A 14,695-nucleotide genomic window follows, 5' to 3' on the forward strand; every position below is an offset into this window, starting at 1 on the left:
GTGACTGTGTAGCTGGCTAGTGGCTGTGGTCCTTCCCTGAGGTCCCTTTCAATCCCATTGCTCTGGGGGAGGGATGGAAAAACAGCACAAAAGGTAGCGTTGTTTGAACTAGCCTGCTTTCTGCCTTGCGGTCAGTTACTAAGCTATCATCCAGCAATTCAGCAGCGTTAGACAACAAAGGCTACTACCAGTGATTTTCTATTTCCTAGCCTAGCAAGTGAGATTCAGCAATACCTTTTGCTTTCTTTCTATACCCTTTTATTTGATTAATATATTCATTGATTGAATCCTTTTAATTTATTCCTCCTCCCAAATCCTCTTTTTGTTTAGTCTGTTTTGATTCTTTTCAAATCTATGCTTTCTCTCACAGTGTGCATTCCATTCACTGTGCAGGGAAGCACAGCATAATTATATTGCATATTATAATATAGAATTTATGCAGGAAAACACATACATACATTTATGTATTTTTATTTTGTTTATTACATAAATACATACATACAAACAAATATACATACATTACATAAATACACATACATACAATTATCTTAATGTGTACATATATTACATAAATCAGATAGATAACATTAGAAGACACAGATTTTCCAGCACACCAAGGCAAAGACAAGACACTGTGAAACACACCATGAAGTGTGCTGGAAGGGCAGCTGGCAAGCCTTCAGGGAGCAGCAGAAGAGGGGGTAGAGCAGGGGCAGGCAATTTTTCAGGCAGAGAGCCACTTGATGAGTTTTGGCAAGCTGTCAAGAGCCACATGGGTAGCCACGCCCCTTCAGTTGCCCCACCCCCTGGTTACCATCTTGGGACCGGAAGTCCCACCCCCTGACCCTTGCCACTGGAAGTCCTGTCTGGTGATGAAGTGCAGTTCATAGGGGCTGGCGGGGAGAGCAGGAGGATGGCAGTCAGATAGGGGGGGCACCATGTGCATGTATATGCACATGGCCACCAGGCAGCCTGGAGAGCAGCTCCCATAGATATGTAGGGGTGGGGGGATTGAGGCCCCCATAGAGAGGGAGGGAGTTGGGCAGGGCTGGGGCTGCTGCCCAGTTGGGCAGGACATGGGGCTTGAGGCGTGAGGCTGCAATGTGCACCACAGGGTCCAGGTGGGGAGCAGGATGGGGCCACAGGCAGCTCATCCAGGGGTTCTGGATGGGGTTGGGTCATCTCTTTGCCACTGCATGCACTTCTGAGGGGCAGGGGAGACCCATGCCCCTCAGACCTGTGCTTGGGGCATAGACTGCCCGCTGCAGGCTCAGGCTCCTATGCTGCTGCCCTCCCTTGGGGCCTTTGCACCCAGTGGGTGTGACCCAGTGCAACAAGGCAGAGCAGGGTCACACAGGAAAGCTGCTTGCCACTACAAGTCCCGCACTGCCCTGGCAATGCATCCCCTGCCCGCATGGCAGCAATGGGGTCAGCAGTGTGGAGTTGTGCCCCTTGCTGCTGCTGTGCACACAGGGGATGTGTTTCCAGGGCAGTGCGGAGCTCACAGCATCAAGCAGCTTTCCTGTGTGACCCCACTCGGCCTGTGGGCTGTGGAGGCACCAGGGGAAGGCAGCAGGGTGGGGAGCCCAAGTCCTTAGTGGTCAGCACACAGCCCCCACCCTGCACACAGATCTGGGGGGCATGGATCCCCCCAATGCCTGGGAGGGAACACCATAGTGGGGAGCAACCCCACTGCCATGCAAGCCCACAGGCAGCAGGGTCGGGGAACAGGCCTCTGCTCCACTGCAGCAGCTGCCACCTCCTGCCAATGGCAAGAGGCTATGGACCCAAGCAGGAGGCTGTGGTCCCAGGTCCCTGGCCCTGTAGCCCTGGCAGCTGGGGGAGTCTTCTGCCTGGGCTGGGGGTGGGGGCAGGGACCTGTGGGTAGGCCTGGGGGGCTATGCAGGGAGTGAGGGGCACCAGCAGGGCTGGGGGGCAGTGAGGGGCATGAGCAGGGCTCGGTGGGGGGAGGGGGGAGTCCTGGGGGTTTGAGGGGCACCAGTGGGGCTGTGCAGGGCTTTCCATTTTAATCATAGATTTTGGGAATTTTATCAGAGAATTTGCAATTTTTTTTTTTTTAATCATGGAAAACCAGGTCATGATGGACTAGATGAGCTCCTAGGCCACTTCCAACTGTATTTTCTTATGACTTTTTCTAATCAATATGGACATAGCACTCGGAGAGAAAGGTTAAAACAGTAAAAGGTCTCTGTAATGTTGATCTGGGCTGTGCTTGTGGTACGTTTCTGTTTTGCACTCTGTTGTCATCTGCCTGTGTGATTTCATCTGCTTATGTTGTCACCATTTTAGATATTTTAGAGACTGTTAAGTCTGTCTGTCTCCTGTATCTATGCCTGCATCTCTTCCAGTCTCCCCTGTTTTCCCTCTTTAGAGGTTCCATCTCTCCTCCAAATTGCATATGGTTAAAACAAAGCCTCTAACATATCCTTCTTCTCCTCATTTTCATATACCTATGTCATTGGCAACTCCAGACAGGTTTTTCTCTACAATTCTACTTATTAAAAACAAAAAAAACCCCAACCTCTTCTCACTCTTGCTCCAGATAAAATGTTTGCTTATTCTCTTATTCCTGTTCTGTAGCTACTTCCTCTTCTTTGTTTCTTCTTTCACTTTCCTCCCCATATAAGGGTCAAAATGATCGCCAGCACTTAATGCTTCCCCAAACTCTTGTCACTGTCCTCTAAAAATTACAATTACTGGCATCCTTTGTCAAGCAAATCCAATTTAAAGGTTTTCACATCTGCTTTCAAATCCTATACAAACTGAACCTGGTTATGTCTGCTGTTTTGCATCTTAATTAACACCCTTCTTCTGTGAATAGGGCAGCTTCTCTGATCCCGTCATTTCCTTCTACTGTCATTATGAGTGCAGAAAGAAGTTACATTTTGTTGCATGATTGGCCCCCTGAAAGCTCTCTACAGCCATGCCATGACACACCTGCATGGCTGCAGAGCACTTTAAAAGTGGCCGATTGCACAATAAATTAACCCTCGTCAAATGAGGGATCAGATGAAGGTGCTCCACTTTAGAGCACCTTAGGGACCTTCTGTTTTCTAGGGTCATTCTGTCACATAATCAGGGCTGGGTTAATGCAGTCCAGCCCACCCCTGCTGCTGTCTGCAGGAAGGGAGAGGGGAGGGGAAGTGAGCTTTGGGCTGAGATGTGCCTGGCCTAAGCTGGAGGGGTGAAGGAATGGATTGGACTCCGCTCTGCCTCATGATCCCACCCCCATAGCCCTCCCCCCTCCAACTCAGTCCAAGCAAACCCCAGCTTGCAGTTCACTCCCCCTCCCTTCCTTCAGACAATGCAGGAGCTGGGGAGGGAAGGAGAGAGGAGGGGAGGGACTAGGGGAGAGAGGCTTCAGGCAGGCTCCTTGAGCTTAGTTGGCTCCAAAATGGAGCTCAGTCCCCCCGCCCCTGCCAACCCAACTGGCAAACAAATGTCTGTTGGGTTGTGGGGGGAGTGCTCTAACTCATGGCACTTTATGGGAAGTGCCATGAGTTAAAGCACTCCCCCCACAACTCAACAGACATTTGTTTGCCAGTTGGGTTTGCCACTTTTTGGAAAGTGCCATGAGTTAGAGTGGGGGCCTGCACATCTGTCAGCACTCTATGTGCCTTGTTTGTCACTATCACTCCACATCCTGCTGTACCAGTCTCCTGTGCTTTCTTCTGTGAAACCCTCCTTAATTCCCATTTTTTCCTACAAGGCCTTTACATGCAAGTCTATATGGGAGAGAGTGATCTAAAACCTTAATTTGTCAATAGACTTGAGATTTTTCTGGCATGTTTTGTCTGATTTTTAGAGCTCATTGTGGGAGAGACTATATTTGTGTCTTGTGCAGTACTTCAGTCTGATACTTGAAAAATGGTAACTCAATAAAATGAACTACAAGTGATTCCTTCCAAGGCGCAGAGGGAAAGCTTCCATTTTGCTGCCAATACTTGTCTCATCTGCAGCTTAATAGAGGAGTGTTGTCTTCAGGGCTGTCAACATTTAAATGCACCTTCATCTGTGCTTCTGCATAATTACCTATCATTTCTTAACTATCCTGTCAGTTCTTGAAAAAGGAAAGAAATACATGAATATCTGAATTGTCTGCAGAATACCTTACACACATTGGGCACTATTGGAAGAAATGGTACCTATTGAAATAAATTAATCAAGGAGATGCATTCTTTATCCAGAAATGTTGAATGTAATGCATCATAGAATCATAGAAAAGTAGGGTTGGAAGAGACCTCAGGAGTTATAGGCCAACCCCCGGTTCAATGGAGGACCATCCCCAACTGTATCATTCCTAATATATATGTGAGATGGTTAACAGTGTCCATTAACTCTTCTGTTTTCTCCTCTACAACTATTAAGATATTTTTGATAGTGTCATAGCAATTAAAGTAGTAGAGTTTTATGCCATTTCACAGGGCATTTAGCAGTTTGGCAAGTGCATCCGATATGGTACATGGTTTGTTCCTCTACAAAGAGTAAAGCTGTTTTGCTAAGAAACAGTCCTTTCTTAAGTGTAGTTACCATAATTGCCATTCTATGGTACTGTTGAAATACCACACTCTCTACTAAGCTGCTTTCACTGACTGAAATGTGATTCTTTCAAAACTATGTGTGGTTAACTTTTTAAAACCTTTCTGGGGGAGGGTAAAAGGAAACTTCTATGCCATATTTTCTCATATGCCCTCAAATAAGACACAAAAACTTGTTTTGGGAAGGAAAAATGAAAAAAAGTTTTCCCAGAACCATGGTTGAATTCTGGTTGTAGGGAGGAGGGACAGTCTTGCTTGTCCTCCTTTCTAGTTGCTCAGCCAAAAGCTGCTGCTAATTCAGCAGTGGCTGTGACAGACATTAGTTTTTGGCTGAGACCTGGCCCCTCCTCCATGTGATCAGAAAGGAAACATGATCTCCGGCAGCCATTCTTGCATCCCTACACCTCCATTCTGGTGTGGGAATCAGATTCCTCATTTAAAACCAGCATCAGAGTTTTGGAAGGATAATTATTTGGAGGCAGGTACATGTGTTATTTAAGTGAATATGGTAATTTATTGCATGTTCCCTGCAACTCAAGAGGATACTAAATATCTGCATCAAAATTTAAAACATGTGTAGTCTCTTTAGAAGAAGAACATTTGTCAGCCTGAGTTGAGATGTGGGGAAAGGAAATGGCTGTTTAATTGGAAGCATTAGCTTTCTGTATAATTTTAATTTATGAAGTTAAATCACCCTTAACTAACAAGGAAATATATTTTGCAGTGTGTTCTTATTTTTCACACTACAGTATAGGAGGTCAGAGAGATTCTCTTTTTCTCTCGCACAGTCACCTGTCTCTCTTACAGTATATCAGAAAATGTAGTATATTTCTAGCCTCTTCTTTTCATCTTGTTTTCTAATAGTTGGCTGGAAGCCTTTAAAGAAGGGGGATCCATCATTCACTGATCATGTACAGCCCACCAGAATATCTTGTCCTTATGGACATTTGAAATAAAGCCAGTCATAGCAAGGAGATCATTTGTAGGACTTGCCAACAAATTAGATGGGTTTTTAGGGTGGATATGAAATCTGGTTAAACAAACATTTCATTTGTTTAGCAGTTGATTGATTGATTCCAAACAAGAAAGCTTCACCATCTGGTTCTCAAGTAACAGAGATAATGTAGATACTACCAAAAATAATTTGTTCATGTTTGTTACAAAAACTGTTCAGGAAAATGATCCGTTTACTTATTTACTTTGGAAACAATATGCAACTCTTTTAGTTCAACATCTAGAATGGAATGTATACATCTGTGGGTTAGTGCATGTGTGTGCATGCGCACACATGCACACACACACCCAACAAAGATACTTCCAGGAGTTTCAGAAGAAAATGTATTCACTACTACAAGAATTGCAGCAGTCACCATTATATTTGGGTACCTGTGATATTCTGTATAACATCAACTGACAAATGATGATAATTCTGCACTTTTTAATGGCTACAACTCCATAATTTTAACCCTAAAAGCTTACATGTTTGACCTTATGCAATTTAAGTCTATGAAAGAATTTTCAATGTTTAAATTCTCTAAGTTTATTGGAAAATTTACCAGCAAAGGTATGCAGAGGATAGAAATTACATGAATGATGGATTTCAAGAATTTGAAATTCAAAATTATCTGAAGATAGGCTTTGGAATACTGTGGAAGGCTTTTTTGTCAATAGAAATTTTTCATTTTAGTTCTTTTATTTTTATAATCAGTTCTTTTATTGTATATTATGTTGTATAAACAAAATCCTTTATCAAAAATAATTTCAAAATAAATTGAAATGTTTCATTCAAAAATCCCCAAATGGGATATGCTGAAATTATTGGAATGCTTTTCTGGTATTCTTCCAAAAATTAGTATGGTTCGTTGCATCAAGGATTCTCTAGCCAACTTTAATAACTACCTTAGCTTGGAAAAGAGTGTTCCTTTTATCAATTTAACTGGCATAACTAATGGATACATCAGTACTGTGGATTCTAAAATGAAGTTATTGGTGATTGCATTAATTTTCTGCTGGACTTCAAGTTTCTTATTTTAGTGTACTTATTTTATTCCAGCTATTTATGAACTCTCCTGTGAAGCATACAAACACTTGGGCAAAATCTCAAATCAGTACTGGATAGATCCAGATGGCAGTGGGGCACTGGGACCTTTAAAAGTTTACTGCAACATGACAGGTAACTGTATGGAATTTACTAATTTTGTGTTATTTTTTAGATGACAGTGTGACAGAGGATTTGGAGACTTGCACATAATTCATATTGCTTGGCAAAAGAAAAACAAATGCTACGGGTTCATAAAGAGAAGCATGGGTAGTCTGAAAAAAGTAATCTCTGAGCTAGGTTATTAACCATTTGCAGTATAGCTATTTATTAACACTTGAGGGTTTGTATCCTCAGTTGCCTTCTTGGCACTTAGCCAGTCTACAAAAGCTCACCCTGCTTTTAAGTAATTGGATAAATCTGGCTTGGGAAGTAGCAGGCCTTGATCAGGGAAAACTGGAGTAAAAAGTTTCTCTGGATCTGGCATAGTGTTGTTTCTGTCTGGATAACATAATATTCATGGACAGACCAGAATGCTCAGATAGGGATTTAATTTTACTTTTTCTTCTTTTACCCTTTCTCTCTTGCCTAATCTGAGAATAAGCAGTTTAGTTGGAGAAGTGGTTGCATTTCTGTAGTATTAAAGATGCATTTTCTTTTGTTTCAAGTTCTCTTTGTTTTCTAATCAGTCTTCTTTGGTTGAAATTGCCATTATATGAAAGCTTATGCTATACATTTCTAATTTAGTTAATCTATAAATGTGCAAATCTGCCTTGCTTTCTGCTTGACTTCAGACTAACATGGCTAACTGCCTCTCAGTTTCACGTGGTCATTCTCCAAGAAAAAAAGAATCCTGTAAACTTTGAAGAGAGGTACTGCAGGATAGAGCCTCTGCCACCTATGCTCCCAACTCCCTCTCTTTTGGACAAAGAGAACAGGAAAGGAGACTCCATTCCATAAACTGTATTGCCATCAGGCCATGGGGAGTGAGCAAAGAAAATGAGAAATGATTGCTCAGATGGTCAAAGAATTATTTAATCATTTCCTGTGTTTAAACATAGCCTAATTTACTTTGGCATTTAGCTGACCCTAGTTAAAAGGAAATGCAAGGACTGGTTGATTCCAGGCAACTGCCACAAGAGAAATCTTTACTTATTCTCTGAATTTCCCAAAAGAAAGGAAAATTTTGCCTGAAAACTCAGCAAGCTACAAATGTGTGGTCTGTTTGCTTTAGAAGACTCTGATGGAGGCTTGTATAATTAATCTGAAGAAACCATAGTAGCATAGATCATCATTGCTACCATAAGTGGTGAGAGGCAGCATTGGAGAACCTGAAGTCATCCATGCTGTTTAGGTCTGGTAGAGAGGATTGTCATAACAAAATGGGACAAGGTCAGGTAATTCCAACTGAGGATCAAGAGCACTCATTGGAGGGAGAGCTACCTAAAGCCAGTTAGCTCCTGCTCCTATGCAGGCTGTTTTAAGCTGCTTTAGAATTTCTGCTAAAATAATAAATGTAGACCTGGAAAAATGAGCTTCATCCAGATTCTGGGCATTGTACCAAAGTTGCCAGGGCTGGGGAGACAAGTCTAGCAGGCTGCAATGAAACATAGGTGGAAAGGCAGTCTCTGACAACTGGGTCCCTCGCCTATTAGGGCTATCTAAATCATAACCAGAACCTTGAACTGTATCAGTAAGTAAACAGGCGGCCACAGCAGGAGACAATGCCAGGACCTTCTGATATATTATAGTGTTTCCTGCTGCTAAAGAAAATAAATGCAAGATTCAGCATTAGCTGTATGTTGCTTTGGGTACTATTCAAGGATAAATTTAAGTATATAGTGGTTTCTGGGGGTTTTTTTTTTTTTGCAATAATAATGCTGGATATGAAAAAGTGTGTCTGATTATGATTTTGGTACCTCTGACATATGCTAAGTAGTAAATATACCTGTAGACAGTAAAATAAATCCAATAATTTCCTCCAAACTAGAAACTACCTTGTCATGCTAATAGTACTGTTCCATTAAATAATTATTTTAGTTGCCTGAGAGAAATTATTTGGACAGTTGATGAGATGGGATGGTAAAGCAGAGCATAGATGATCCATGACCTGTCATCTGCATTAAGATGTAATGCATTCCATGAAAAAGTTTGAAAACCACTGCTTTAATCAATCTTGCCACCAACTCCTGCTTAATATATTTTGTTTTACTGCAGATATAATTCTCTATTTAAAAATATAAATGAGATTCTGAAAGAACTGTTCCTCCATTAAAATGCTAACGATTTAGAGTATTACTGTGAAAATTGGCATGAAAGTAAGTTTAATCACTCTGCTTTTAAAACTAGAAGGTCGTTCTAACAGTCATTGACCATAAGACAAATTATAAAAGTCCTTAACATAATGCAGTTCATCCCTGTTACCTTTATTTGGTTTCCATTATTCCCCATAAAAACAGTATAAATATCTTGAAAAAACAACTAAGGTCTTCCCTGATACAATTTAGATCACCTGCTTCCTAAATCTTGATCAAAAAATGAAGTAGCATTGTCTGAAATGCGTCGATTAGGATGGAAAAAGGAAAATAATAGCAATGTGCATCTTTTGTTGCCTTTTGAAATGTACTGAAAGATACTTTAACATGACAGTATGAAGTGAACTAATCAATAGGGAATTCAAGAAAAGACATGCAATGCAGTTATATTGGAAGAAATGACTCCATTAGGTGAATGAGAATTAATGTTTTGATTAAAATGAGACAAAGCTCTGTGATTTAGGACCTCATTACAGTGTAATTTTGGGCAGCTCCTGGAGCTCTTAGCCCCTGAATAGTCCACGCACACAACACCTAAAACTGTTTTTAAACACTCATTATGTAGCTCGGAATTACACCACTCCTATGGCAGGTTTGTCTCTGATCTGTGTTACCCAGCTCGTGTTACACTAAGCAGGGGCGGGCAGTTATTTTGGGCGGAGGGCCACCTGCTGAGTTTTGGTAAGCCATTGAGAGCCGCATGACAGGCAACCAGGGGCAGATAAATATTAATTTTCTAAAAATTTTAGGGACCCCGTTTGCCAGATAGAATAGCCTGATGGGCCACATCTGCCCCGTGGGCTGCATCTTGCCCACCTCCACACTAAGGCATAGCCATTTAAGCTTCACCTTAGTGCAGGGGTCAGCAATGTTTTTGGGCAGAGTACCAAAAACAACTGCAGCCTCAACTTGTAAGATGTCGGACTGCCAGAGGCCGGTAGCAAGAAAGGCCCAATACTCATTGTGGCAGTGCAGCCCCACGCCTTCCCTGCCGTCCACCCAGAAGTGTGCATGCTCTTGCTGTTGGCAACAAGCTGGACTAGGACTCTGTGGTCCCCGGTGCAGTTGCTTGCAGCCTCCCTGCTGCCTGCCGCAAGCAGCCTGGGCTCCATGGCAGGTGACGGGCCTGTCCAGAGTCTGGGCCAGCAATGACAGGCAGCCAGGAAGAGCAGCAGCCCAGCAGCAGTGGCCCAGCAGGCAGGTTAACCCTTCCCTGCCTGCTTCCCTAAGACAGACAGCACAGGCAGCCATAAGATAGTAATGCCCCAAGTGAAGGGAGAGACAGAAGGCAGAGGGAAACCCTGAGGGATAGCGGGGAACCCCAGGGCTGGCAGAGGGGAGAACTGGGGGAGTCCTGAGGGGCAGGGGGCAAAGGAGAAGCCCCAAATGGGAGGGGAGCCCTGAAGTGTGACTACTCCAAAGCCCAGTCAAAATTTGTGCAACACAGAATAAGTCGTAACAAGGCCCTAAGAGCAGTATAGAACCCGATGCTTATTAGATCTAAAATACATTAAATCTCTCCTCATTCATCGTGTATACTGACTATATCTGTTAGTTTTGTGAAGGCATCAGTGGACATTGCTTACCAAACTTGCCAATTTGTTTTAAGAGGAAATTTGAAGAGTCTTTTGAATGACTAGGTCTTTAGTACATTAATCCCCAGATTCTAAATATATTTTGCCAGGAACAGAAAAAAATCAGCCATCTGAAACCCAGAAAGTCTCTGACTCTCAAGTCTTGAAAATACTATGTTCATCTTTTTTTCAGTGAGAGTCAGAGCAACAAGTTAGGGATCCTAGTAGTATGTCCGTAAGGTCACCTTCCCTTAGAAAAGCTGAAGAGAAAACCACAGTTCAGTAGATAGATGTCCATATTTCTAATTTTAATTCATGTCAATATTTTTAAAGTGTCTTGATTTAGTAGTCAGGAATGTGTCATGGTGATGAGTTATGCCCTTCAAAGATATCTTTCTGGTAGCAGAAAAAATGTGCTGTCTTTTAAAATATTTTGGCTTATCAAGAGTGTAAGCAAAATATACAGAATAAAATGTATCTGTAATGTACAAGAGCACCAGAAACCATCTGACTTTTTCTCTAAAATGCTATTTATATTCAAAACAAAAAAGCTATTCCTTTTATCCCCAAACACAGTGCTGCATTATGAAAAAGTGGAAGCATAAAAATTGAAGTCCTCATAGCAAAGTTAACTTGTTTGACATTTCATATTTACTATTAAATTAGTAAGGCCTTAAAAATTCGAACCGTTTTTAGAGATGCCTAACAGTTGTCCAAATACTCATGAATACTAACAACTGGGTGAATATCAGCATACCAAACTCACTTCGCAGTAATATTTGCAAATCAGCATTTATACCATTTGTCCAGCTGTAGCTTGAAGCCTTTCAGAAAAATTCATTTATGCAAAGGTGGGGTTTTTGGGTTTGTTTTTTTTTTACCGTGACCTGACATATTGTACAGTATTTAATTTGCATTCAAGATTAGCCAAACTCATGAGATGAATCCAAAATTAAAGTTCTATTTTGCTTGGTTTTAGTGCTTTGGTTCATTTCCCTATACGGGAAGGCTCAGTTTGTGAAGTTAGGATGTTACTCCAAAACTGAATTCAGTTAGATCTCCCAAAAATTATAGAACTCATTTGTAAGGCTCTGGTTTGGTTCCATCTTGGATCTTCACTAGAGCCAGGTACAGATATTACATTTTACCAATCTATATGATCATAAACCAATCTAAAACCATAACAGAACAGAAGTTCAATGCACATAGACTGATCTAAAAATGCTGGAACCCAATCTAAGACAGACCTGGATTGATGTGCACTCATACTTAATTGATTTAGGTCAGACTGGTGCATCGAACTTCACTACCAATTCCCCTATCGATTCAAGTTAGGTTGCTGTCTGTTAGCATCCCAAGTGCCTTTGCAGCTCCCCACTACCCCCCTTGCAGGGAGGCATGCTAGAACTCAGCTGCTCTGGCCAAGTTCCCAGCAGGCCTCTCCACTCGGCTCTCCCAGACCCAAGCCAGCACAGCACCTCTCCCCAGCCCTGCCTCCTGCTATCTGACAGCAGTAGCCAGGCAGTGGGGTGGGAAACAGAGACTTCTGTCCCCTGCGCACACTCCAAGGCCTGGGCATCCACCCTGCATGCTGTCATCAAGCATCCCATGCTGTACACACACCTGACACTGAGCACAGGAGACCCTCTGCAGTCAGGCACAGCTACACAGACCTGGCACTGGTTCTCCCAGACCTGAGCCAGCACAGCTTCTCTCCCCTGCCCCACCTCCTGCCTCTGGTCATCTGCCAGCTGCAGCCAGGGGCAGGAGACATGGGGAAATGGAGGCTTCTGTGTCTCCTTCACACACCCTGGAACCTGGGCACTTGCTTCCTCAGGCTATACCCCCGCACCCTGTCATCAATCACCCCATGATGTACCCACACACTTGGCACTGAGCACAGGAGCTCAGTGGTCACAGCCCCATGGACCCCAACTGGACTGCTGGGCACAGGCAAGCATTCCCCTCTACCGCTGCATGTCATCTGTCAGTTGCAGGCATCTGTCAGCTGCGGGTAGGCAGCTCAGGATGGGGAATGCTTGCCTGTGCCCAGCAGCCTGGTCAGGCTCTGTGATGCTGTGACCACACACATTGGGTTCTCTTGGGTTCACTGTCAGGTCTATGTGTACATCATGGGTTGCTTTGTGATGGGGTTTATGCAAGGACACTGATGCCTTCCTTCCCCGCCATGCTGCTGCCTGCAACTGACAGATGCCTGTGGCTGCCAGATGACATGAGAGATGGAAGGGAGCATGCTCGCTCATGCCTGGCACCCAATCAGGAGTGGCTTGGGTGCTCAACAGTTTCTGGCAGCCCAGGGAGCCCATGGAGCATGCTGGGAGGTGTGCAGGAGCGTCCCCACATTGCTGGCCTTGGCCAGTGCAGGCAACCTGTGTTCCCCCCCACCACGAAAGGGAAAATGTGTGTCTCGTTTGCCAGTAATCTAACCTATTCCACTTGCATTAAACCATGTAACTTAGATCAGTTCTGCCTCAGGCTTTTTGAATGTCTATACTTAGCCTAGAACTCTTGTGACATTTTGGTATTTCCAAATTCCTATTCCCTATTCCTTCATATCCTAAGGCAATGCAAGTTCCAGTCCTATGGAAAAGGCACCTGGTGAAGTGGAGTTTTTCATTTAAAAAATAATTAAAGTCAGTTTGTCAATCCTAAGTATCAATAAAAACAAATTTTAGCTGCCCTTTAGCATCTTAATGGGGAAATTAATGTATGGAAACCATTACTGCTGAAGAAATCAGTCTTTGGTCTAGTCTTTGTTGACAGTGAGTATATGAGTACTAATAAGAGCTCTCCAGAGTTTTGTGGGGTTGCAGTTGGAAAAGAGTGTTCTTATGGTCTTGTTTCTCCCATGATTTAGGTAGCCAGTGCAGAGCAGCACTGGCTGGCTTCAGTGTATACTAGCAGAACATGTGTAAGGACCTGATGGCATTAAGGCTCTCTATGTAGGCTTTTATATCACCACTGTAGTGCAGTGTACCTGTTCACACTTCTGTCATCTTTCATTGCTTTTTTCCCCCAGTGTGGGTCAGGGCAATATAGCCTTATATCTTCACACACTTTAAGGCACTAACTCAATTCATTGCCTGTCTCACTCCTACCAGTTATACAAAGGTGTGGAACTTCTCACTTGGTGTTTTATAAAAATGGTACACATAGTAATTATTGTAATGACATTGTAAACAGGCATTAAACAGCCGTAACTGTCATATTCCATGATATTGTCTCTCCTTGCCGTAAATAGTGGGTCACTGGAGTGCTTTTTATTATGACATATGTAGAAACATATGGCATGAATATAAATCTGCTATTCATCACCACATACTTGATGAAAAGGGACTGAGAGTGGTAAATATTTAATTCTATTGCATATACCCTGTATAATTGGCTTTTCAAATGGGACATTTTGCCTGAGGGCTAATTTGACAATCTAACTAGTTACTGCACCTTTAGCATACATATATGTCAGAGTTTCACAGAGTTTTAAGTCCTTACATTTACTTATTGTCTTGCAAGGAATTTCGCTTTGCAGCCTGTCTATGGGCAAAAAATGTTGTGAAGTTGTACAGCAGTGGCCACCAACTGGTGGATCTCGATCGACCAGTACATCTCAGAGCCTCTTGGACTCAATCCCAGGCTGGGGTGGAAGGCTGAGCGCACATGTATGCATGTGCGTGCCCCACCCTCAGCCCATCAGGTCAGTCCATGGGGGAGGGAATTGGTGGGGGCTAGATCAAGGCCCCTGTGGTCAGGGACAGTGCTGCAGAGGCAGAAAAAGGGGTAAGTTGAGTGGGGCCCTGGTCAGCCAGGCAGGTGGTGGGAGGATCAAGCCCTGGTGGCTCATCCAAGGGCATGGTGGGGGCACTCCAGCCATTGTGCGCACCCCGGTGGAGGCTCCGGGGGCCATGTGCCCTGCCATCTGTGTTCAGCAGAGGCAACTACCATTTTGGGCTAGGCTTTGTGCCCTGAGCCCAGCTGCAAACCTACCTGGGAGTGGCCCGACACCATGCGAGTCCCACTGCTGGGCAGGCAAGAGATGAGGCTCAGACCAGCGGCTGGACACATGTGGCATTGGGCTGCCCCAGGCCAGCTGTAGTTGGGTTTGGGAAGCAAAATGCAGCCCGCAATGGCGGCTGATGGGGGGGAGGCCCCCCCCCCCCCCCACCCCCGGGAGCACAGGGCCGCGAGAGA

General features: G+C 43.8%; 1 protein-coding gene across 1 annotated transcript in view; it reads left to right on the forward strand.

Annotated features, from left to right (window-relative positions):
* Positions 1–14,695, forward strand: part of CNTNAP2 (contactin associated protein like 2) — a 1,052,534-nt gene that overhangs the window by 485,469 nt on the left and 552,370 nt on the right. The window contains exon 10 of the mRNA XM_025209846.1: positions 6,613–6,732. Within this exon, the coding sequence (XP_025065631.1) occupies positions 6,613–6,732 (120 nt within the window). The remainder of the gene's footprint in view (positions 1–6,612; positions 6,733–14,695) is intronic.

Source organism: Alligator sinensis, unplaced genomic scaffold (assembly GCF_000455745.1).
Source record: "Alligator sinensis unplaced genomic scaffold, ASM45574v1 scaffold456_1, whole genome shotgun sequence".
NCBI lineage: Eukaryota > Metazoa > Chordata > Crocodylia > Alligatoridae > Alligator > Alligator sinensis.